Genomic DNA, 21,740 nt, shown 5'->3' with positions numbered 1-21,740 from the left:
CTCTGATCCTCCGATCTCCTCCTCCTGGGAGAAAGGGGCATGTAATATCTGCTCTTCCTGCCTCCCAGGACTGTGGGATCATGCAGTCTCTGGGGAATGCCCTGATCCTGAGGGGAGGCCCTTCCTAATTCCTTCCCCCATTGCTTTGCCATTGTGCTTTCTCATTCTTTTCTCTTCCCTCCTCCAGGAGAGACATTTCAGGGCCCTTGCAGACCTCACCATGCCAGTTGCTGCCACCAACTCTGAGTCTGGTAAGAAGGGGCTGAGGATGTCCGTTTGTGTCTGTGGTTCCGGAAGTGCCAGGCAGGGACTTGAGGGGGGAGAGCGGCAGCCATCAGGCACTCTGGCAGCCACCTGTAAGAATAACCCTTCCCCCACCGCTGCTCCATCCTGCCACTCAGCCTTTCCTTCAGGCAGCTTCTATGGCCCCCGCTGCACCTGCTCCAGGGTGGGGCCAGAGACACAGCTCAACTCATCTCCGCGGAGGGCAGAGGCACGCACGCTCCAGAGATGATCCGCAGTATTGCCAGAGGGCAATGGCCTGGGACCAGGCTGGTTGGTGAGGTGGCCCTTAGGATCTGGCCCTTGGAGGATGGCTTGGGGGTGGAGGACAGCCTGGGGCCACCAGATGGGTAGAGTAAAGCAGCATGTGCCAGAGATGGGCGTGTGGCTGTGTGCGTGGAGAATGCCAGCTCAGGAAGCCTGCACTTGCTTCTGTGGGAGGTTGTAAGGCAAGGGAGCGGGTCACCCAGATGAGCTAGGAAGCCTCAGGAGCAAATTTCTTACCTCTTGGAGCCTGTGTCTCTTCTATAAAGAGGTTGATGTGAAACTCTAAGGCTATGATGCGGAAAGAATATTCCTGATAGGAGTATTCACAGTTATGCTCTGCTGCTGGGTTATTACCTCAATTAGCCTGTGACTTTAGGTCCTTTTTAGGACCTAGGCTTTCCCATCTGTAAGATGAGGTGATTGGATAAGAGAAGTGTTCTTAAATTTTCTTGGTCCTGGATTCCTTTTTGAGAATCTGATGACAGCTGTGGGCCTTCCTCATAGACAAATGCTTCTCTATGCACAACATCTGCATTCCACTTTGGGGGTTCATGGACCCCGTGTGCAGTCAGGGACCTCCCAGGTGCAGATCCCTATGCTAGAGGCTATGGGCCCTCACACTGCAGTTGGCTCTGGGTTCGCTCTGATTTGTCTGACATTCCCCTGCCTGGATGCCTCCTGCCCGTGCAGCCCCTTCCCTTGCTCCAAGCCTGCTGCTGCCTCTGCAAGCCATTCCAGGCCTCCCAGTTTGGTTAGTATGTCTCTCCTGTCCCTCCCCTCCGAGAAAGTGAACCAGGACAGTGAAGGCTGCTGTGGGTGGGCTAGACCCTAAACTGTGATACCCTTGCCCTCCAAGAAAGACCTTTTCTCCATGTAGTGGAGGAACTGTACTAATGGCCCCCAGCTTTGGCAGCCTTGGAGGGCTCAGTGCCCCCACCTCGTGTCCAGCCTGCTGAGCCCCCTGGGCTCTTTTCCTGCTCCAGGCTGCCTGGGCCCCACTGTAAGCTGCTTAGGGGTTAATTAAGCCCATCTCTGAGCCTGTGATTAAAGGCCTCTCGATCTGGAGCTGCCCAGTAAACCCATTAATAGTGCCTGGCAGGGGTGTAGAGGGGGGAGAATTTGACTTTCCTGCTGTAGGCCACTTGATGGGGGCATGGTGGGGGTACAGTGGGGTCCAGGCAGGGAGTGGAGGCCAGGGCCTGCTTCCTCTGAGGACCCCTGGGGCCCTTGATCCCCTGGGTGTTATGCCCTGGGCTACTTCTGCCTTCCCATATCCAAAGGAAGGAGCACAGGAACTAGCTGCTTAACCTCTAGGATCCTGAGTTTCCTCTTCTGTAAAAAGATGATGTGTGACCCAAGCTATGAGTCTCTTGGCCCTTCCTGCAGGCGGCCCTCTCTGCCCCCATCCTAGGCTGGATTGGCTCCTGGCATCAAAAATCTAATGATGGGCCTGCTTCTTCTCATTTGGTGGCCATTACACTTCCTACAGGCCCTATAGGAGAGATAGCTGTGGTCAGGGTCACCAGCCTCTGAGGTCAGGGTCACCCTCCCTCTCCCCGCTCCCTTCCCAGGGAGATTCCAGCCTTGGGATCTGCAGGGTGAAGCCAACAATTCTCTTCCCTATGGGTCAACATGGCCACTGTCATTGTGGAGGGGAGATGGTATGAGTGTATTCTTGCAGAGAGACCCAGCTCTACTTCTAGTAAAGTGGAGGGGCCCTTTCCTGAGGGTTGAGGACAGGCTGAGGGACATGTGGGCTATGGCATGGACTGAGTGTTCAGAGAACTTGCCCCGGGAGTCTCCAGACCTGGAGCCCTACCCTCTCTGCCCTCTTTACTTGACTCCCTCTTTTCTTTGGATCACGGCTGGGATGTGGGCCGTTTTGAGGTGGAGCTGTCCCTTTAAATCTCTCCTGCATCCCTGGGTTAATGTCCTGGTGTGTAATCCCTCCTGCTGCCATGGCAACCAGGGGTGCATTTCGACCTGGTGCCACTCCTCAGGGAATGGCTGTCTGGTGGCAGCAGCAGCTGGTGGTGTCCTCATGGTACAGGGTATCAGAGGAATGGAGGCACTGGGCTGGGGTAACTGCCAAGTCCTTTGCTCCTGCCCACCAGGGTCCCTGATGCAAGAATGCACCCTCACCTTTTCCCTTCCAAAATGCCAGACTTGCCTACCAGGCACCATCCCTGACCTAAGGGGAGGAGCTAGTGCGAGATGGGGGAGGGGGGGGGCGCTGCTGAGATGAGGGGTCAGACTGTGAGGCTCCCCTCCCAGCCCAGGGTGGTGCCGCTCCCTTCCCCTCCTTTTCCTCCCTGTCCCCCCTACCTCCGCCCCCCATGGCTAGCAGGTAGGGGGAGGCATTTGGGGCTTGAGGTATTTGCCCAATGCCCAAGTGGTGCCCCTGCTCCTGGCCCAGGACTGAGAGTCATTCTTGGGGGCTTCCTTTGATCCTGAGGAGGGCATGGTAAAGGAAACGGCGCCTGGAGAAGGAACGTAGAGGTCTGAGGGCAAGAGGAGGAAGTGGCATGCATGTTTTAGAGGAGAGACTTCCAGAAGGTGGGGGGGGGGCGGGAACAAGCTGGGGCCAAATCCCCACCCCGCCTTGGGTTTCCCGCCCCTGGGCTGTGAGAGGGGGCGTCTCTGAGCACCGCCTCGGTTCTGAAGGGGCAGCGGGGGTTAACCCCCTGCCCCGCAGACCTCCCCTCAGCCGCCCCCTCCTGACCCCCGCTGGTGCGAACACGGGGTGGGGGGGATCGGGCCCCGGGAGGACCGAGACTCTCTTTCCCACCGCCCCACTCTCAGCTCCTGTGCCGCCCCCTCCCCACCCGGCTGCTCCAGTCGGGGCTTTGGCCAATCAGCAAGGCGGTCAGGGAGACTGAGCCTTGCTATTGGCTGATCCTGCAGAGGGCGCTCCCCGAGTCCCGCCTCCTGGAGCGCTGCCCTTCTCGGGCTGGCAAGGCAGCGGCAGCTGCGTGGAGGCTACTCCAGGAGCCCCGGAGCCGGGGGTGGGGGGCCACCATGGCAGGCAGCCCAGGCAGCGGGGCCTCCTTGGAGGGTGTATCCCTGGGCTCTTCTGAGGAAGCTGATCTCCGGAGGGAAGGTAGGGAAAGGCGGGGTGGGGAGGCTGGGGGCGGGGCGGGGGGAAAGCTGGCCCCTTCATCTACCCTCCTTCCTCGGGGTTTGGGCATCTGGAGAGGGTGCCCCGGGAGCGGGCCCTCGGGAGCCTAAGGGAGCGGGCCTGGGCAGAGGGCATTAACTCCCCCCGGGCTCTGTCCTCCTCCAAGGCTGACAGGCTTGTGAGTCTGTAGGTGAGGATGGTTGGGGAGGGTGGATCCCAGGATACCCTGGCAGAGTGGGAAGGGTCCCTGCCCTGGCTTCTTTCCGAGGCCACTAAGGGCCTTGCAGGTGTCTGATCAATACCAAGCCCAGGCCTGGGCAGGAGGGGTCTAGAGGGCAGGCTTAGATGTTGTTTCTGGAGAAGGTGAGGAGGAGGAGGGGAAGAGGGGATCCCTAAGCCATGTCTGCTTCTCCAGTTTCAGTGCCCCCTCCTCCCCATCCCTATTCCCTCCTGGAGGAGGGGGCACTGACAAGAGTAGTGAGAGGAGCCAGGGACTGTACCCAGGCCCCCTCCACGGCTCGAGCGCTGTTATGTAGATGCAGGCGTGGGTGGCTGGGTGGCAGAGTAATGATACCTCCTGCCCATCTCTGCCCCCAGCTGGGCACACTCTGCTCCTCCCTTCCTCCCCCCAGAACCTGCCACAGCCAGGAGCTCCCACCTCCGTGGGTGGGTACAGACAAGCCCTACCTCAGACCTCAGCAGCCACTGCTGTAGCCCAGTGTCAGGTGTTCTCACGTCCTTGGTTATGTCCCATGCCAGGCTGAGAGGTTGCTGATCCTTGGGCTGACTTGGTCTAACCTCTGCCCTTTGGTGCCCACAGCACCCCAGGGTGCCTGTCTCCCCAGCTCCTGTCAATGTTCTGGGCCGCATCTTTGGCTTCCTATGATCTATAGTAACTTCTCAATGATAATAGATCACTCTCTGTCAGAGCTGAAGGGCCTGTAGACCCTGTCTAGTTCCATTCACCCATTTTACAGGAGGGAAAGACTGAGGCCAATGAGAGACCGTGACTTTTGGAAAATCGCATGGAATTAGTGGTGCTATTTGTACTCTGGCCTCCTGCATGGCTGCCTGCTTGATTACACTCAGGGACGTGCTCCAAGTACTCTCTCTCCTATCCCTGAGCCCCCTAGGTGCAGGTGGCTGAGTCCTGGGACTTCAGCCCATCCAGAGATCAAGTGAGGAGTCTGTGGCTCTCTGGTTCAAGACAGAACCTGGAACCTGACAACTGCTTCCCTTTCTCCCCTCCTCCCACCTCAGAGTCCATTTCCTGCTTCCTAGACCCTCCCACCTGGCCAGGTTGGCATTACCTAGGGCCTAGAGGACAGGTCAAGGAAACTGTCCCCCTCCCTCACCCCTAGACCTCTGCCCCAGGCATTCAGGGGCCGGGAGTGCCTGTGCTGGGCAGGGGGGAAGTGCTGCTGGAGGGGGGTCGTCTTCTGTGGGACACGGGGTAGGAGGGGTGGGACGGCTCTGGTGTGTTTTGGTCTCCTGTGCCCAGCTGGTTCCTGTGTCTCACTGCCCGCCCCTTCTCCCCAGCCATGCAGCAAGTCCTGGACAACCTCGGATCGCTCCCCAATGCCACGGGGGCTGCAGAACTGGACCTGATCTTCCTTCGAGGCATTATGGAAAGTCCCATAGTGAGATCCCTGGCCAAGGTACAGTGCTCCAGGGAGGTGGGCCTAGGGAGTTTATGGGGTGTTGGCCATAGGGTGCCCAGGAACGGGGCATGTGGCCCAGAATACCCGTGGAGGGGCTCTGCATGAATATCCGTGCCCAGGTGATGAGTCTTCATGACTGCAGGTGGCCGGCTGTCCCGTGCCTGGCCAGTGGGAGTGTGGACAAGCCCATGAGGATGCGTGTGACTGCCAGCTGGTGGGGGGTGGGACTGGTGCCTGTGCATTGGACTCTCCAAGAGTTCGTCCTGCCTGTCCCCTCTGCCTTTGGGCATTTTGTGCAGATGTCTTTTTAAGGTCACCTGCCATGCTTCAGGTGGGCGAGAAACTCACTAAGAGAGAAAGTTATTAAACAATTTGGTAATGGCCATGATAGAGGCAGATGCAATAGGTGTTTTAGGAACGTAAAGGACAGATGCCTAACCTGGTCTGGGGTAGCCAGGGAAGGCTTCCTGGAAGAAGGGCCGCTTGAGCTGAGTCTGGAAGCCTGAGGAGGAGGGGGAGGGCGTTTGGGGCCAAGGGAAGAGCTTGAGCAGAAACAGAGGTGAGAAAAAGCCAGAAGTCTGGGGGGCGTGAGGCTGGAGCTTCAGGTACGAGACAGGGAGTGTAAGCTGCAGACATGCTCACGGGTTGTGGAGGGCACTGGGGGCTGTGCTGGGGGCTTGGGCCTTGTCCTGTGATGTCCTGTGAGTGACGTGGAAACTTTCGTGGGTTTTAAGCAGGGGCGTGATGATGGGACATGGACGTTTTAGGAGCATCCCTCTGGCAGCCACATGGAGGATGGTTGGAGGGTCATGGCTGGAGCTGGAAAGGCCAGAGTTGGGGATGACACTGAACTAGACCTGTGGTAAACCTAGGTCTTGAGGGAGGGGAGGATGAAAGAAGTATTTAGGAAGTGAATTGGCAATGCTTGATGTTTGGGTGTGGAAGGTGAGGGGTGGGCGTAGCAAGGCGCTCAGGATTCTGTACAAGGGAAGTAAGAGGCTGATGCCACCATCAGCTCAGAGGCAGGGTTGGGGGGGTGGGAATGGGGTAGAAGGGCGCCCCCTTTCCTGGGGTAGAGGCAGTGGAGCTCCAGGGAATCATGTCTACTTGCTCAGATTTTTCAGAGAAGGGGGGCAGTTGTCTGCTGGAAATTAGGGGTCAGGGTTGAACCAGTGGATTTGGAAATGAAGACTTGACTAATCGCTGAAGGGAGGGGAGAGGGACCCCACCAAAGCCAGGGAGCAGGATGGACAGAGCCCCAGACTGGCCGTGGCAGGTGCCTGACTTTCTGGGGTGGGGATGACTTAGTCCCGGGATGCCGGGAGTAAAGTGGGGGGCTTTGGTCCAGGTCTTGTGCTGGGTGTGGGCCGTGGAGGCTGAGATGCCAGGATGGTGTGAAGGGGACAGGGGAGAGGAAGTGTCTCACAGTATCACCTCTGGGGCCCGGGACTGGGAGGGACAGGGAAGGGGACCAGGAGGAGACAGAGAGGCAGGAAGAAAATGGAGGTGAAGGCCTGGGGGCTCTAGAGAGAGTGGATAGCTGTAAGAGAAGGCAGAGGTCAGAGAGAGGGAGGTGGGAGGTTTCCAAGGAGGACAGCTCGGGGTGGGGGGGTGACATGACAATTTAGGGTGTGGCTGCAGTGGACGGGGAGGTCAGCAATGTTCAAGAGGCCCAGAAATGGAAGGTTTGCATGTGGGGTGGCGTTGGAATCTAGGGTACAGCGGGCATCGGGGTGGGAGAAGACCGAGGCAGGCTCAGGGTCTCCGGGAATGGTGGTGGGGTGACCAGGAAGTTGGCGATGATGGTGATGAGACAGCGGGAGAGGGTAGCCAGGTGGCAGCTTTTCCACAGGGTAGGGATGGGGACTCTGTCACAGGACAGCTGTGGCCAGCTCCGGCATGGGGTGTGGAGGGGGAGCAGGCCCCGCCGGAAGGAGAGAGCTGCGCAGGGGACGCTGTGTCCTGGGGACACAGCCTGGTCATGGGGAGCGTTCCATGTGTGGAATGGCTGAAGCCCCGGGGAGGTTGCTAATGGCAGAGGGTGAAAGTGGAATGTTCTTGGGAGGAGAAACCTGAGCAGACTGGGGTGGGAGGCGGGGATTGGAGAAAGGCAGAATGCTTTCCATTCAGTGGTCAAGGATTATATTTATGGATTAAAAATAAAAACAAGGAATCGAGCATGTTTCAAAGAAAGAGAGTGTGAGCTCGAACAGGGCAGGCGTGTCTGTCTGTGTCCTGGGGGCCGAGAAGAGTGCCCTGCACACAGTAGGTGCTCATGGAATATTTGCTCAATGAATGAATACAAACAGTATAGGAAAAAAACCTAAGAGCCCTCTGAGTATCACCTCCAGGATGGGGATGCTGGCCTCAGTGTCTTGCGTTCTTGCTCTGCCTTTGTAAGAAAGAAGTGTGATGCAGCTGGTGCCCCTCCTTGGTCCCACTTCCCCGGCTTTCCCTCCCCTTAGGTGACCACTGGCTTGAGGTTGATGATGTCCTACCCCTGAATGTTTGCCTATCTTGCCTATGGATGTGTTTAGATGTACACGATCCGCCCCTAGCCTATGGGATTTTAAACTTTCCTTAATGGAATTAGATAGCGCCAGCCACTTAGGTTTGTGAGATTTCTAGTTCATATAAGTAATATGATTATTGGCATAAGTATAGACGTAGCTACAGATAGATTCATTTTATTTTATTTTTTTAAAGATTATTTATTTATTTATTTGACAGAGAGAGCGAGTACAAGCAGGGGGAGTGGCAGGCAGAGGGAGAGGGAGAAGCAGACTCCTTGCTGAGTAGGGAGCCCGACACGGGGCTTGATCCCAGGACCCTGGGACCACGACCTGAGCCAAAGGCAGACGCTTAACTGACTGAGCCACCCAGGCGCCCCGGAGAGATTCATTTTAACTGTTGTGTGGTGTGCCAGTATACGAAATAGAGCCCGGTGTATTTATTTATTGGTTCTCCTACTGAGAGACAGGTACGTTGTTGATTTTCCACTATTCAGGATGGCGCTGCGGGGAGCGTCCTCGAGTTCCTCTGCTTCTGCGCATGTGCGAAGGTCTCTCTAGGGTGGACACTTGGCAGTGGCATTGCTGAATATGCACATTTTGACCCTTCACACCTGTAACCTGCCAAAGCTGATTTCAGAGTAGGATTTATTAGACCACGTCACCTCTGGGTCACGTTAGCAGTTGCTTCTACAGTGAGACAGATAATGAAAGAGGGGGCTTTCAGGATGGCAGAATCTCGGGGTTAGAGGGCCCCCTCCAAAGCATGATTGCCCTCGATAGTGTTCTTCTTCAGTGTCTTGGTCTGATCCACCCAACAGCTCTCCAGTGAGGGGATTGCTGCCTGGATGACTGTCACTCACTCAGTCATCCATCTTCAGTTTGACAGATATCTACGGCATGGTCACCGGGTACCAGATGTGGTGCTGGGGCTGTGGGAATGAGCAGTCAGAGAGCTTGTTCTCTGGAGGGAGCCCAGCTCTGTTGCCCTGGGACCTCACGGCACAGCCTAACTGAGAAGTTACTGATGAGCTAGATCAGACTGTAAACATAAACTCCCTTCTCCAGAATTGTTCTTGGGGATAAGCTGGTCAGAATTGCCTCCCAGGAGATTCCCAGGATGGTTCCAGATGCATAAAGCACAATAGAAGGTAGTGTGGACTTTTCTTCAACACTGAGACTCCCAGTGAGAGGCTGGTGGCCTAGGGGGACCCTGTGACTTCTCTCCATCGAGCTGTGAGATGAGCAAGAAGTGCATCTCTGTAAACGCCCCTCTGAGCTCAGTAAGAATCCCTCCCATCCCTGTACGTGTGCCCCTTTGCAGTGGAACTTTGTCACTCCCTCATCAAAAGGTAGAGTTTCTCCATTCTTCAGTCTAGGCTTGACCACATGACTTGCTTTGGACGATGGGACCTGCTTTTTACTCCTCATCGATTTTAATGATTGTGTGTACAAAGATGCATTTCTTTTTTTGTTGTTTTTTTAAGATTTTATTTATTTATTTGACAGAGAGCACAAGTAGGCAGAGTGGTAGACAGAGGGAGAGGGAGAAGCAGGCTCCCTGCTGAGCAGGGAGCCCGATGCGGGACCCGATCCCAGGACCCTGGGATCATGACCTGACCCGAAGGCAGATGCTTAACGACTGAGCCACCCAGGCGCCCCCAGAGATGCATTTCTAACCTAACAGACAAAAGTACTCAGATCAAAGATCCAGTTGTAAAAACTCGGTTCCCTTGGTGAAGTGGCCCATAAACTCAGGAATAGTCAAGTTGGAACTGCCCTGGTAGCTATTAATCTCCTTCCCTTACCGTTGTGGAGTGGAGCTTGCCTCTCCCCTCTGGGGCTGTGCAGACAGGGTGGGAGGGGCTGGGCTGAGTAGATACAGGACCAGGGAGGGGCGGGGCCTGAGGGGACAAACCCAGAGGGTAAAGGCTCTGGAGGGAAGCCAAATCTGGCCAACAGATCATAAATCCAGGGGGTTGGCTCAGATGACAGGTGGCAGCACTAGCAGGTGGGTGACATCTGGGAGGGCTGACTTGGATCCAGCAGCAGGTGTTCTGACAACAGGCAAGGCCAAGGTGAGCAATCCAAGTCAGGTGACATTCAGAAATCCAGGTGAACTGTTACCAGTGAGGACATCTGCCAGCTGGGAGGCCTGTGATCTAATCCATATGAGATGAGATAGAAAGAACATAGAAGAGTCACTGGCTGGCTGTGATTTTATTTTGTCTAACAACCTCTCTGACCTTTAGTTATTTCTTCTGAAAAGTGGGGATAATGATGTCACTCTTTCAGAGTCATGGTGGGGATGGGGAAAGTCTTGGATGCAGAAGTGCCTTTCAAACCATAAGGAGTTGTTACAATGCAGTCTTGGCCATTGGGCCGGAGTTCACTGGGAGGACTCCACTCCTGTGATAGGGCTGGGGTGAGAGAATTGACAGAGCAAGACAGGGTCCTAGAAGAATGAAGGATGGCGGGGGTGGGGTGTCACTGAAATAGAGACTCTGACCAAGGGACATGACAGGTGGAAGCTACAGTGGTGGGGAGCTCAGTGTATCAGTCAGCTTCTGCTGTGTAACAAACTATCCCACAGTTTAGTGGCTTAAAACAACCATGATTCATTTCTCATGATCTTTTTAATCATTTGGGTGGTTTTTCTGGTCTGGGCTGCTCAGTTGGGGCAGGGTGGTCTAGGACATTCTCCTTCACATGACTGGTGTCCCAGCTGGGAAGGCTGCGATGTCTAGGATGGCATCCTCTCTCGTCTTCTAGGAGGGTCCCAGGGTTCTCCACAAGGCAGTCCCAGCAGCAAGGGAGGACAAGCCTAAGTCCCAAGCACTTTCCAGGCCTCTGCTTGCATCAGATTTGCTAATGTCCCACTGACCAAAGCAAATCACATAGTCAATTCCAGATGTAAGAGTGATTTTACCCTCTGGCACACCATCCTCTGGGACTCCTATCAGTGTTTGAGCTATTTAATTATGAGCCTAGATTTCAAATGAGAATTCCCTGTCTTCTGCCAAGATCAGAGAGGTTGGCATGGGAATGCAGAGGGAAAAGCTCTCTAAGAAATGGCTGTGTGGTGTTTCTGCTTTTGCAGTCTGCTCATGGCTGTGGATCAGGAGCTGACAGATCAGGATTCAAGTACCGGCTGCACCATTAGCTAGCTGTGTACTTGGTCCAGGCAAGGCTTCAGGGAAGTCTCTCATCCAATGCTGGTGAGAGGACAAAGCGGCCCAAGCCCCATGGAGGGGGGTTGTCAATATCTAACAAAACCACACTTGTATATCCTGCTTGATCCAGGAAGTTACATGGAAGACTTCTCTACAGATAGACAACAGCTGTACCAGGTTATTCACTACAGCTTTATTTGCAATAGTAAAATATTAGAAACAACGTAAAAACCCATGAGATTGGTTGAATAAATTATGGTCCTCCAGTCATGAAGTGAGTCAAATGCAGTAATTAAAATATAATAATAATAATAATAATAATAATAATAATAATAATAATGATGGAAGGTCTCCATGTAGCAGCATAGAGTGATTTCCAGGGCATATTGTTAAGTAAAAAACCAAACAACAAACCAAGCCAATTAAACAAACAAACCAAAAACCCAAGGAATCAGAGTGTGTATTGTGTTCTATTTTTTATGTAAAAAAGAGAAATATTTACTTATTTTTGTGAAAAGAAACAGAATAAACCAAAACTAATGAAAATGATTACCTCTAGTGTGGGTGTGAATAGGGTAGAAGGGATGAGGATGGAAAGGAGACTTCCTTCAATTTACTTTTTATATAGATTTAAAATGTGAACCATGGAAATGTTGTACATATTCCAACAATACAAATAAATTAAAAAGAATGAAAAAAGCGAACTCTGAAACTAAGTGCAGACAAGTGAATCTATCCACATATTAAATTGTTAGCATAACCATACAGAAAAGGGAATTAATTCTAGTTACTTTTGCTCACAATATTCTGACTGTATACCCTATGTGAGATATATTCTAAGGCTGTAATGTTTAATACAGTAGCCACGAGCCACATGTGAGTATTTATTTAAATACTTAAAATGAAAATACCTAAGTAAACCAAAATGCTGATATAAAATTAGAAGTTTGGTTTCTCAGTCGTAGTTGTCGTATCGCTCAGTGGCCACATGTGGCTACCACATTGGGCAGCACAGTTGTCGAACATTTCCATAAATGCTGTAAGTGCTTTTAGACTATTCTGAGGATAAAAAGAACTGCAGATGAATCTTGACTTTTACTGAAGTTTGTGATAGGTAGCAGTGGTTGTTTAGCAATTTTGAAATATTTTTTAATAATAGAGGACAGGACAAATAAATAAATGTATTAATGTTCTTGGGAAATAAATTATCACTGAGGGAGAAGGGAGGTACAAATACAGAATGAGAGAAGATGAGGAAAATCTTGCAGAGTTAGATTTTAATTGGAACAATCAGTATCGACTGATGGCTATGAGTGACACCCCAGAAGCAATGAGCCCCAACCGCCCAGATCTTGGTTTCTAAATACCATTCCCTGCCAAGAGGAATCTGAGTTCTTTGGAGAAATTGCTGAGCCGAGACCTGGGGTAGGGAAAGTAGTGGCAGAAGGAAGAAGGTGCTCAAGGACTGATGGGAACATGTCAAAAAGGACACAGGCGTGTTTGGGGCTCCCACTGCACAAGTTTGGGATAAATTGAGACAATGAAGATAGTGATGGTGATGGTTTAGAACACAGGGTAAAAAGAATCCATAGTGATACTGAGAGGGGGGTGTGGGGGAGAGGGGGGGGGGGTGGGAGGGGAAAAGGACAAGCTCTGTCTTATAGTAGAATGCCAGCTAATAAACGTAGAAGGAAAAATAGAGTTAGAAAATCACCATTTTGCAACCCCCAATTTTAAAAATTGACGGGGGCACCTGGGTGGTTCAGTCGGTTAAGTGTCTGACTCTTGATTTTAGCTCAGGTCATGATCTCAGGGTTGTGAGATCCAGTCCCGCGTCCAGCGCTGTGCTGGGCATGGGAGGCTGCTTGGGATTCTCTCTCTCTCCCTCTGCCTCCCCCCCCCCCCTTAAAAAAAAAAGAATTGATTTAGGCAGGAGTCATAAATGAATGCTAATTCATCAGAGAAAGATTGTTGGGGGAACAGAATAGTCACAGGGTCTCAAGGCATGGGAAAGACACACGATTGCTTATGTAGACCTCTTGCCAAAATGATTAACCTGAGTCTAATCATGGGGAAACAATCAGGAAAATCCAGTTGTGGGGCATTTTACAAACGACTTGCCTGAACTCAAAAATGTCCTGAAAGACCAAAAGTTACTGGAATCTGGTCTAGATTAAAGGGGAATAAAACAATGTGACAACCAAATGTAACACGTGGTCCTTGATGAGATTGTCCATCGGGGAAAAAACAAAAACGCATCTATAAGGGGGATATTTTTGGGACAACAGTGAACATTTAAATAGAGACTGTGTATTAGATGATATTCTATCAGTGTGTCAATGTTGAACTTCCTGCGTGTGATGATGGTATTGTAGTTTATGTGACAGACCCCCTATTTGTTTTTAGGGATGTATGCTGAACTACTCTGGGGTGAGGTGACTTATTTTTCAAATGACTCAGAGAGAAAAGTCTTCATGTATAGCCCTGAAATGGCACTCCTTACTTCCTGACCCAGCTAACATGACTCTCCCTGCTGGGCTGGTCCCTGGTGAAAGCTGCCTTTCCCTTTTTTCAGAGCACCTTGTCAGGAGCCCAGGGTCAGTGAAGCAACAAGTAGGTACAGGGCCCTCTTCTGGTACCGTGGGCAGTTGACCCTTGAACAACATGGGTTTGAACCGTGTGAGTTCACTTATGTGTGGATTTTTCTCAATAAAGTTCAGTGCTGCAAATATGTTTCTCTCCCTTATGATTTTCTTAACATTTTCTTTTCCCTAGCTTACTTTATTGTGAGAATACAGTATATAATCATATAACATAGAAGATAAGGTTAACCAACTTTTTATGTTATCCATAAGGCTTCCAGTCAACAGTAGGCTACTAGTAATTACATTTTCGTGGAGTCAAAATTTACATATGGATTTTTGACAGTGCAGGGTTGGTGCGTCTAACCCTCGTGCGGTTCAAGGGTCAATTGTACTGATTTCTTGTCCCCTCCCTACCTGGGAGCACTGACCTGAAGGTCTGGAGACCCAAGTTCGGGTCCCTGTGACCTTGAGCAAGTTGCTCCATTTCCCTGGCTTCCTCATCCTGGGCTGCAGGATGTCCAAGACCATGCTATCAGGTGGGAGAAGCTGTCTTTGAACTCACATGCTTATAAGGTCCTGGGGGGCTGGGGACAGCTTGATAATTTTAATGACCCTTTGTGACAAGAGGATGGGAATGCAGGTTTGTCCTTTCTATTCTCCCTTCTGGAAACTGGGTCCTAATCATCGTTTGGAGGGAGAAAGGGGGAAGCAAGGTGTGTTTGCGTGTATGTGAGTGTGCTTGAGTCTGGGTGAGTGAGGATCTGAAGCTGGTATCAGAAGCAATGCTGAGGGTGGGGTCTGAAGTCAGGATCTGAGCGGGTAGGGGACAGTGTATGGTACCCCAGGGTTCTTGGGGAGCCTCAGGTGTCACCTGTTCCGCCCCCACCAGGCCCACGAGCGGCTGGAGGAGACCAAGCTGGAGGCTGTGCGCGACAACAACCTGGAGCTGGTGCAGGAGATCCTCCGGGACCTGGCCCAGCTGGCGGAGCAGAGCAGCACCGCGGCGGAGCTGGCCCGCATCCTCCAGGAGCCGCACTTCCAGGTTCTGGCCCTGGGCTGGGGTGGGGGCTGGGGCAGGCCACTGGGAGTGGGGCTGGCAGGACGTTAGCGCCGGGATGGGAAGATCCCATGGGACACTGTCTCATGGTCCCTCCTCTTTCCACTACCGCCCCAGTCCCTCCTGGAGACACACGACTCTGTGGCCTCAAAGACCTATGAGACACCACCCCCCAGCCCTGGCCTGGACCCCACCTTCAGCAACCAGCCGGTGCCTCCCGACGCAGTGCGCATGGTGGGCATCCGCAAGACTGCTGGAGAGTATCTGGTGAGGCTGCCAGGCAGGGCTGGGGGTGGGATCTGGAGGGGCGTTGAGAATAACCAGCGCGGACCAAATCTGGTCAGGAGAGGGTTGAGGACGAAGATGGGACCAGCTTTGCCCCGGGACGGGCCCATGCAGCCCCAGGAGACCACAGGCACTGTGCATCTGAACTGCACGCAGACTGTGCCAGGAGGCTGGGAATGGAGGGTCTCTTAGGAGACCCATTTGAAGATTCTGGCTTGGAGCAGCTGGGCCCTCATCATACCCGCCCTCTATCCCCCCAGGGCGTGACGTTCCGTGTGGAGGGCGGCGAGCTGGTGATCGCGCGCATTCTGCACGGGGGCATGGTGGCTCAGCAAGGCCTGCTGCACGTGGGCGACATCATCAAGGAGGTGAACGGGCAGCCGGTGGGCAGCGACCCCCGCGCGCTGCAGGAGCTCCTGCGCAGTGCCAGCGGCAGCGTCATCCTCAAGATCCTGCCCAGCTACCAGGAGCCCCATCTGCCCCGCCAGGTGGGTCCCTCCGCCAAGCTTCCCCCCCACCCCCAGCCCGAGGCCCAAGGGGCCGCCGCCGGGGTGACAGGCCGGGGGTAGGAGTCCCCCATCTCCCGCATGCTCGTGCATTGGACCTAGTCGTGGGCACTCATACACATGTGCAAGGGACATGCGCACATTTAAGGCCTGGGGTACCCCAATGAGCGCCCGTATCCACGCAGCCCCGGCCTGCCTACGTGTACTGGGTGTGCGCATGCGCAACGTCGGCTTGCCGCGTGTCCTGTACGGAGGCTTCCTGGTTGGTGGATTGCGCGGGTCTGGTTGCTCTGTCCACCTCTCCGACTGGCTCTCCTGCCATCTGCCGGAGCCCCCTGTGCCAAGCGGAGGGTGTGGGTGGACCGAGGGATCCTGCGTTAAGTGTCAGGATTGTGTCCCTTACCCAGTGATCCTGCCTTCTCCTCAGCGGATGGGTCCATGGCCCCAGGCCTGAGCAGGGGCCCCAGCAATCTGAGTCCTTTTGTTTTAGATGCAAAGGGAAGCTGGTACCAGGGAGGCGGCTGGGCGGGTCTGGGGGCAGCGTGCCTCGAGAGGGGCATGCCCGAGCCTCTTGCATCTTTGTGAGGGTAGGGGGAAGACGGTGGCCTGTGTGACATCCCCCCCCACCCTCAGGAGGGGGAAGTGGGTTGGGGGCTGCTCTGAGAAGGGTACTGCCCTCCAGCCTTCCCTTCTTCCCTTGACCCTTTGTGATCCCTGGGCCAGGTGTTTGTGAAATGCCACTTTGACTATGACCCTGCAAGAGACAGCCTTATCCCCTGCAAGGAAGCGGGCCTACGCTTCAACGCGGGGGACTTACTGCAGATTGTAAACCAGGACGACGCTAACTGGTGGCAGGTGAGCAATCGGTGTGTGCCTCCAGGTGTGGTGTGGGGGAGGCGAGGGCCTGGGGAGGTGCCTTCTCACTCAGGCATTCACCCCTCAACTGCTGCCCGTTTCAGGCATGCCATGTGGAAGGGGGCAGCGCTGGGCTCATCCCCAGCCAGCTGCTGGAGGAGAAGCGGAAAGCCTTTGTCAAACGGGATCTGGAGCTGACACCCACCTCAGGTATGAGGGCCCCCCCCCGATGGAACCCCTAATCTGGGATCCGACGCAAGCCTGCCGGGCCTCACTCGCCCATCTCTCTGTGGCCAGGGACCCTGTGTGGCAGTCTTTCAGGAAAGAAAAAGAAGAGAATGATGTACTTGACTACCAAGAATGCAGGTGGGTGTTGGAGGCCCCCTCCTTGTCCTCTAACACGGCAAGCCCCTTCCCTCCAGCCGCCAGTGACTTGTGCACATGTTCTCCCAGTGCTGATGCTGCAGTCTTGTCCCTAGGCCCTGCCTACTCTCTCTCTGCTGTCCCTGGCCCCAGCCCTCTTATCCTTGGCCCCCGGCCCCACCCGTGCCACTTGAGTAGCCTGATGAGTACCCTCTCCCTGTGTTCAGAGTTTGACCGCCATGAGCTGCTCATTTATGAGGAGGTGGCCCGCATGCCTCCCTTCCGCCGGAAAACCCTGGTGCTAATCGGAGCCCAGGGTGTGGGCCGGCGCAGCCTGAAGAACAAGCTCATCATGTGGGATCCAGATCGATACGGCACCACAGTGCCCTGTGAGTGGGAGCCGGGCCCTGCTGGGTGGGGAGCCAGGAGCCAGGGCTGCCCTGGGGGCCAGGGCCGCGTCGGATGAGTGGGCATCTGCATGGGCATCAAGTCAAGTGGTACTTTTGGGGGACGTGTGGGGGTGCGCCCTCTGTGGCTGATGGGGGAACTGCAGGTTGGAGAGGGTTTGGGAAGCTGTCCTTTGAACCCGTGGCCTGGGTGGGCTGGACAAGCCTTGCCTCGCCTTCTCTCATGTTTCACTTGCTAAAAACCCAGCTGGGAGCCCATGTGAAACAGGGCCGCGTGTGGTGACAGAACCAGCAGGGCTGGTGAGAGCTCCTGGCTCCTGGAGGCAGGAACCTGAGGGCTGACCCCAGATCCGCTTGACCTTGGTGGGTGGCTTTGGTGTGCACATCGCCCTCTCTGGGCCTCAGCCCCCCCATCTGTGAGCGCTGGGCTGGCACGGTGAACTCTGAAGGCTCCCTCAATATGGACGCCTCGGATCCGTGTGTGTCAGTGGTGAGGGCGAGGGCACGGATCGAGGGAAGGCAGCAGTGCTTTGACAGTGGAGAGGGGCTGCGCGGCCCCTGTAGGAGACATGCACGCGTGTCGGAGGTGGGACACGGCCTGCCTGTGCTCAGTCAGCCCCTCCTTCCCCCTAGACACGTCCCGGCGGCCCAAGGACTCGGAGCGGGAAGGCCAGGGCTATAGCTTTGTGTCCCGCGGGGAGATGGAGGCCGACATCCGCGCGGGGCGCTACCTGGAACATGGCGAATACGAGGGCAACCTGTATGGGACCCGTATCGACTCCATCCGGGGTGTGGTCGCCGCCGGCAAGGTGTGCGTGCTGGATGTCAACCCCCAGGTACCGCCCCAGCCTGCTTGTTCCCAGGCTGCCCATATCCCCTCTGGGCACTCTGCTCCCCCCCCCCCCCCGCTCCCCATATATTTCCAGGCACTGGTCTCCCAAGCAGCCCCCATATAACCCCTCAACTACTTTTCTCAGCCTCCCAGACGCCCCACTCCTCTAGCCACCTCCAGTGTCCCAATCCCCAGCCACCTACCACTATCCCTCCACCATTCATCCCCAGGACTCAGGTCCCGGGACCCTAGGTACCATTTTCCCATCATTTCCAAGTACCTGTCCCCCCAGCTATCCTTCCCCCAGCTTCTAGGATGTCCGTGGGGGATAGACTCCCCCATCCCCTTTTCTTCCTGCAGGCAGTGAAAGTGCTGAGAACAGCTGAGTTTGTCCCTTATGTGGTGTTCATCGAGGCCCCTGACTTTGAGACCCTGCGGGCCATGAACCGGGCTGCCCTGGAGAGTGGGGTGTCCACCAAGCAGCTCACGGTGAGGGCTCTGATATGCAGTGGAAGGGTTCTGGTGGCTGCCTGGGAGAGAGGGCAGGCTGGGGCCGATGAGGGGAAGAAGGTGGTGTTGGGGAAGGGGAGAGGGGCCCACCCAAGGTATCAGTGAGGTTGGACTTGTGATTCCTGCTTTATAGGTGTGGAAACAGAGGTCTGGGCAAGGAAGTGAAGTGCCCAAAGTCTCACAGAGTTAGGGATACGGCTAGCCTGGGGTGCAGGAGCTTTTGCCAGTTCCACAGCTCCGTCCATTCTGGGGGGACAGAGTGCTTACCAAAGGGAGTCCAGAGGGCCAGGGGGAGATCTGTGGGCAGAATGGGCCAGGTGGGCTGAGGGCATTTACAGCTGGAGGGAAAGGCTGAAGGGAAGGAGGAAGCTGGAGGCTGGAAGGCTGGCTGGAGGGAGGAGGCAGCACTTGGAGGAGAGGCTTCAAGTCCGGTGTTCCAGGACCCCAGGGCACCTACCTCCCCACCAGGTACACCAGGAGCAGCCTTCTCCAGGAGAGGTAGGGTTTGCAGAACTCTGAGCTCAGGGGTCCATCTGCTGGCCACACTTGGTACTGCAGTTCCCAGGCCCCAGGTCAGAGCCGCGCTCAGACCCGGGAAAGGCTGCCTGGGCTGGGCCCCCCGTTGAAGTCCCCTGGTCACAAACATAGCCAGCTGGGGCCACTGGGCACATAGTTGGGCCAGCCCTAGAACTTCCACCTTGAACTTATTTAAGTCAGTATTCAAAGTTCCCTTCTCACTCCTGCCTGGCCAGCTGGCCAGCTTTCAGTAGGTAGGGGTGGCGGTTGCCGGGGGCACCCGGGATTGCCCTCCTGGCGGCATGCTCGGGAGGTGCATCTCAGGCTGCGGAGGTAAGGGCGCCTGGTCAGAGTGGAGGGAGCACTGACTTTGGAGTCAGGCAGACCCTGTGCAGCCGCAGGCCGGGCGACCTCTCTGTACCTGTTTTCTCTATTGGAAACGGGGAATAATGAGTCCCGCCTTGCAGAGCCGTAGCGAAGATTACGTGGGTGGCAAAGCAGTTAGTGCCCTGCTTGGCACTCACTAAAGTTTATTTCCTTCCTTCCTTCTTTCACCCATGTGTCTGTCCAGGGTTGCGGGTGAGCCTGTACCTGATGGAGTGAGGGAGTCTGTACCTGACATGGCTGGGCTCTGGGGAGGGGGATAGATGGGGGGCTGCAGATTCCCCCTGATGATGGGGGTGATGGGGGGGACACTGATGGCCGGGAGGTCCCCTTGTGCCGGCAGGAGGCCGACCTGAGGAGGACCGTGGAGGAGAGCAGCCGCATCCAGAGGGGCTACGGGCACTACTTTGACCTCAGCCTGGTCAACACCAACCTGGAGAGGACCTTTCGTGAGCTCCAGGCTGCCATGGAGAAGCTGCGGATGGAGCCCCAGTGGGTGCCCGTCAGCTGGGTGTACTGAGACTGTTCATGTGGACCGCACCCCTCCGGGCTGTGACCCAGAACCCTGAATCCATCCCCTCCCCTGGCCATGACCCCCAGCCCTGATCCTTAGCTCTCATCCCTGGCCATCTGGCTCTCCCTGGGTGAGGACGGCTCCTAGCGGGCCCTAATCTGGCTTCAGCACAGGCGTGTGCACTGCCGAGGAGGTGGGTGTTCATGGGGCACCTCTGTGCCCAGGTGCTGCCCACTCCCGATGCCCACTGGCCACCAGATGTCCCTCTCTGAGGGCCAGGCTGTGCCCAGGAGTGTGTCAGAGTCACCTCCGTAATGCTCAGTCCAGAGAAGAGGAAAGCTGCTCTGGGGCCCTGTGGCCAGTAGGTACACTGCCCCCTGCCACCTCTCTCCAGCCGCCTTTCTCCCGTGGACTGGCCACGCCCACTCCATTCCTGGGCTCCTCCCACCTCTCACCCCTGGGGCCCTCCTGAAGGCTGGGGGAGCCAAAGCTTGAGCCAGCTGCCGCCGTCAGGGGGCAGTGCGGTCCAGCTCCCTTGGAATGAGGCGGAGTCCCGCAAGTGGACCCCGCTCTGTCCTTCCCTCACGCACAGCTTTTCACTGCCGAAGTCTCTCCACGGACTTCTCTGATGTGCCCCTGACAGGACCGCTCAGCTCCCCGCAGGGCAGGGCCGGCCGGGGTCGGCGGGCTCAGCGCAGGGAGGGGTGAGCTGAAGGTTGAGCCGTGTGACGGGGAGCCTGCGACTACTGACCGTGGCCCCTGGGGCGGGGAGTCGGGGGGGGCACGTCTGGGCTCCCTGTTGGTGACCACGGTCCAGCTTGGTCTCTCTGGCGGAGTCCAGGTGGCCCACTCGCATCAGGTCTGCCTGGGGGGCTGAGGATGGGTGCAGAGAGGAGCCTGTGAGCCGACCATGAAGCAGGGGCTTGGCAGAGGACATGCTCTAGCCGGCTCCCTGTTGTACAACTCCAGGGAGCGCCATCCACACTGTTTCTGCCTGCGCAGCTTCGGGTCCGCAGGTTGGGGCACCTGGTCTGTGTTTGTACCGTTGGTGTGTGTGTGTCAGTCTTGGTTTTGGGAGAAGAGAAGCAAAGGGTTGTTTTGCTTTGGAGGTCACTATTTGGGGCCCTTTTTGGGGGTTCCCCATTAGTCCCCATTTCTTATGAGACCCTTATCCCAGATTCCAGAGCCTTGACCCTCCCCCGATGTCTTTCTCCCCATCTCCTAGTGTCCCCCTATCCTATATGACACCGTCGAGTCCTCGAGTCCTCGGGGAGGGCAATTGTGTAAGATAGGAGAATCCCTTTTAAGAATGCCGTCGTAGACTTCCCCAGGCATCTGGCCCTCGTCCCTCTCTGTGATCTTGTCTGGGGTGAAGCTGTTCTTGCAGGGACCACCCCATCGCCCCCAGCACCAGCCAGCCCCTGTCCTTCCCAGTTCTCTGAGTGTCTGATCAGTCTTCGCTGCAGGTTCAGCCCGAGCTGGCCCCTGAACCACTGTGTGCCCATTTCCTAGGGAAGGGGAGGGAGAAGAAACAGAGTATTTATTACAAAGTTAGAAATATATTTATTATATTAGGGATCTCATTTGCATTGGCCTAGGATATGCAAATGAGATGTTAAGGTCAAGCCTGCTCCCATCTCATTTGCATAGCTCTGCATCCACTATGCAGTCACCTTTATACCCCTCTTTTCCCTTTCCTCAGTGTTCTTTTTATCCTCAATCCAGCACTTCCTTGCATCACCCTTACGACAGCCCAGGGGGCCCAGGAGTGGGAGGAAGAGCTGCTCTCCTGCTGCCCAAGGCAATGGTTTCCTTTGCCAGTTCCCACCTCACCCGGGGCACTTGGGAGTAAAAGCAGTGAGGATCTGCAGGTGCAGCCCCCTACCCTTGGTTAACCTCCAAAATTTCCTGAAGG

At 55.3% G+C, this 21,740-nt stretch overlaps 1 protein-coding gene across 2 annotated transcripts; it reads left to right on the top strand.

Moving 5' to 3' along the window:
* The first annotated feature begins 205 nt into the window (after positions 1–205).
* MPP2 (MAGUK p55 scaffold protein 2) lies at positions 206–20,481 on the top strand. 2 transcript variants are annotated; one of them, XM_021681643.1, is made up of 12 exons: positions 206–251; positions 5,207–5,325; positions 14,486–14,638; positions 14,771–14,920; positions 15,199–15,426; positions 16,168–16,299; positions 16,404–16,509; positions 16,597–16,665; positions 16,890–17,051; positions 17,703–17,905; positions 18,262–18,390; positions 19,655–20,481. In XM_021681643.1, the coding sequence occupies exons 1-12, from the start codon at positions 221–223 to the stop codon at positions 19,829–19,831; spliced, it is 1,659 nt and encodes a 552-aa protein (XP_021537318.1). In that variant the 5' UTR covers positions 206–220; the 3' UTR covers positions 19,832–20,481. The 2 variants fall into 2 exon arrangements, with proteins under 2 accessions (XP_021537318.1, XP_021537317.1); XM_021681642.1 differs by lacking the exon at positions 206–251 and adding an exon at positions 3,568–3,649.
* Positions 20,482–21,740: the final 1,259 nt, after the last annotated feature.

The sequence above is a fragment of the Neomonachus schauinslandi genome, chromosome 15 (assembly GCF_002201575.2).
Source record: "Neomonachus schauinslandi chromosome 15, ASM220157v2, whole genome shotgun sequence".
NCBI classification, from domain to species: Eukaryota; Metazoa; Chordata; class Mammalia; order Carnivora; family Phocidae; genus Neomonachus; species Neomonachus schauinslandi.
Note: the sequence above shows the minus strand (reverse complement) of the source record. Positions and strands in the feature narration are given on the sequence as shown.

Coding starts and splice junctions, on each gene's coding strand:
- MPP2 (XM_021681642.1), top strand. CDS start 3,568: ATGGCAGGCAGCCCAGGCAGCGGGGCCTCCTTGGAGGGTGTATCCCTG. Junction 17,906..18,261: donor TGCTGGATGTCAACCCCCAG/GTACCGCCCCAG, acceptor TTCTTCCTGCAG/GCAGTGAAAGTGCTGAGAAC. Junction 18,391..19,654: donor TGTCCACCAAGCAGCTCACG/GTGAGGGCTCTG, acceptor TTGTGCCGGCAG/GAGGCCGACCTGAGGAGGAC.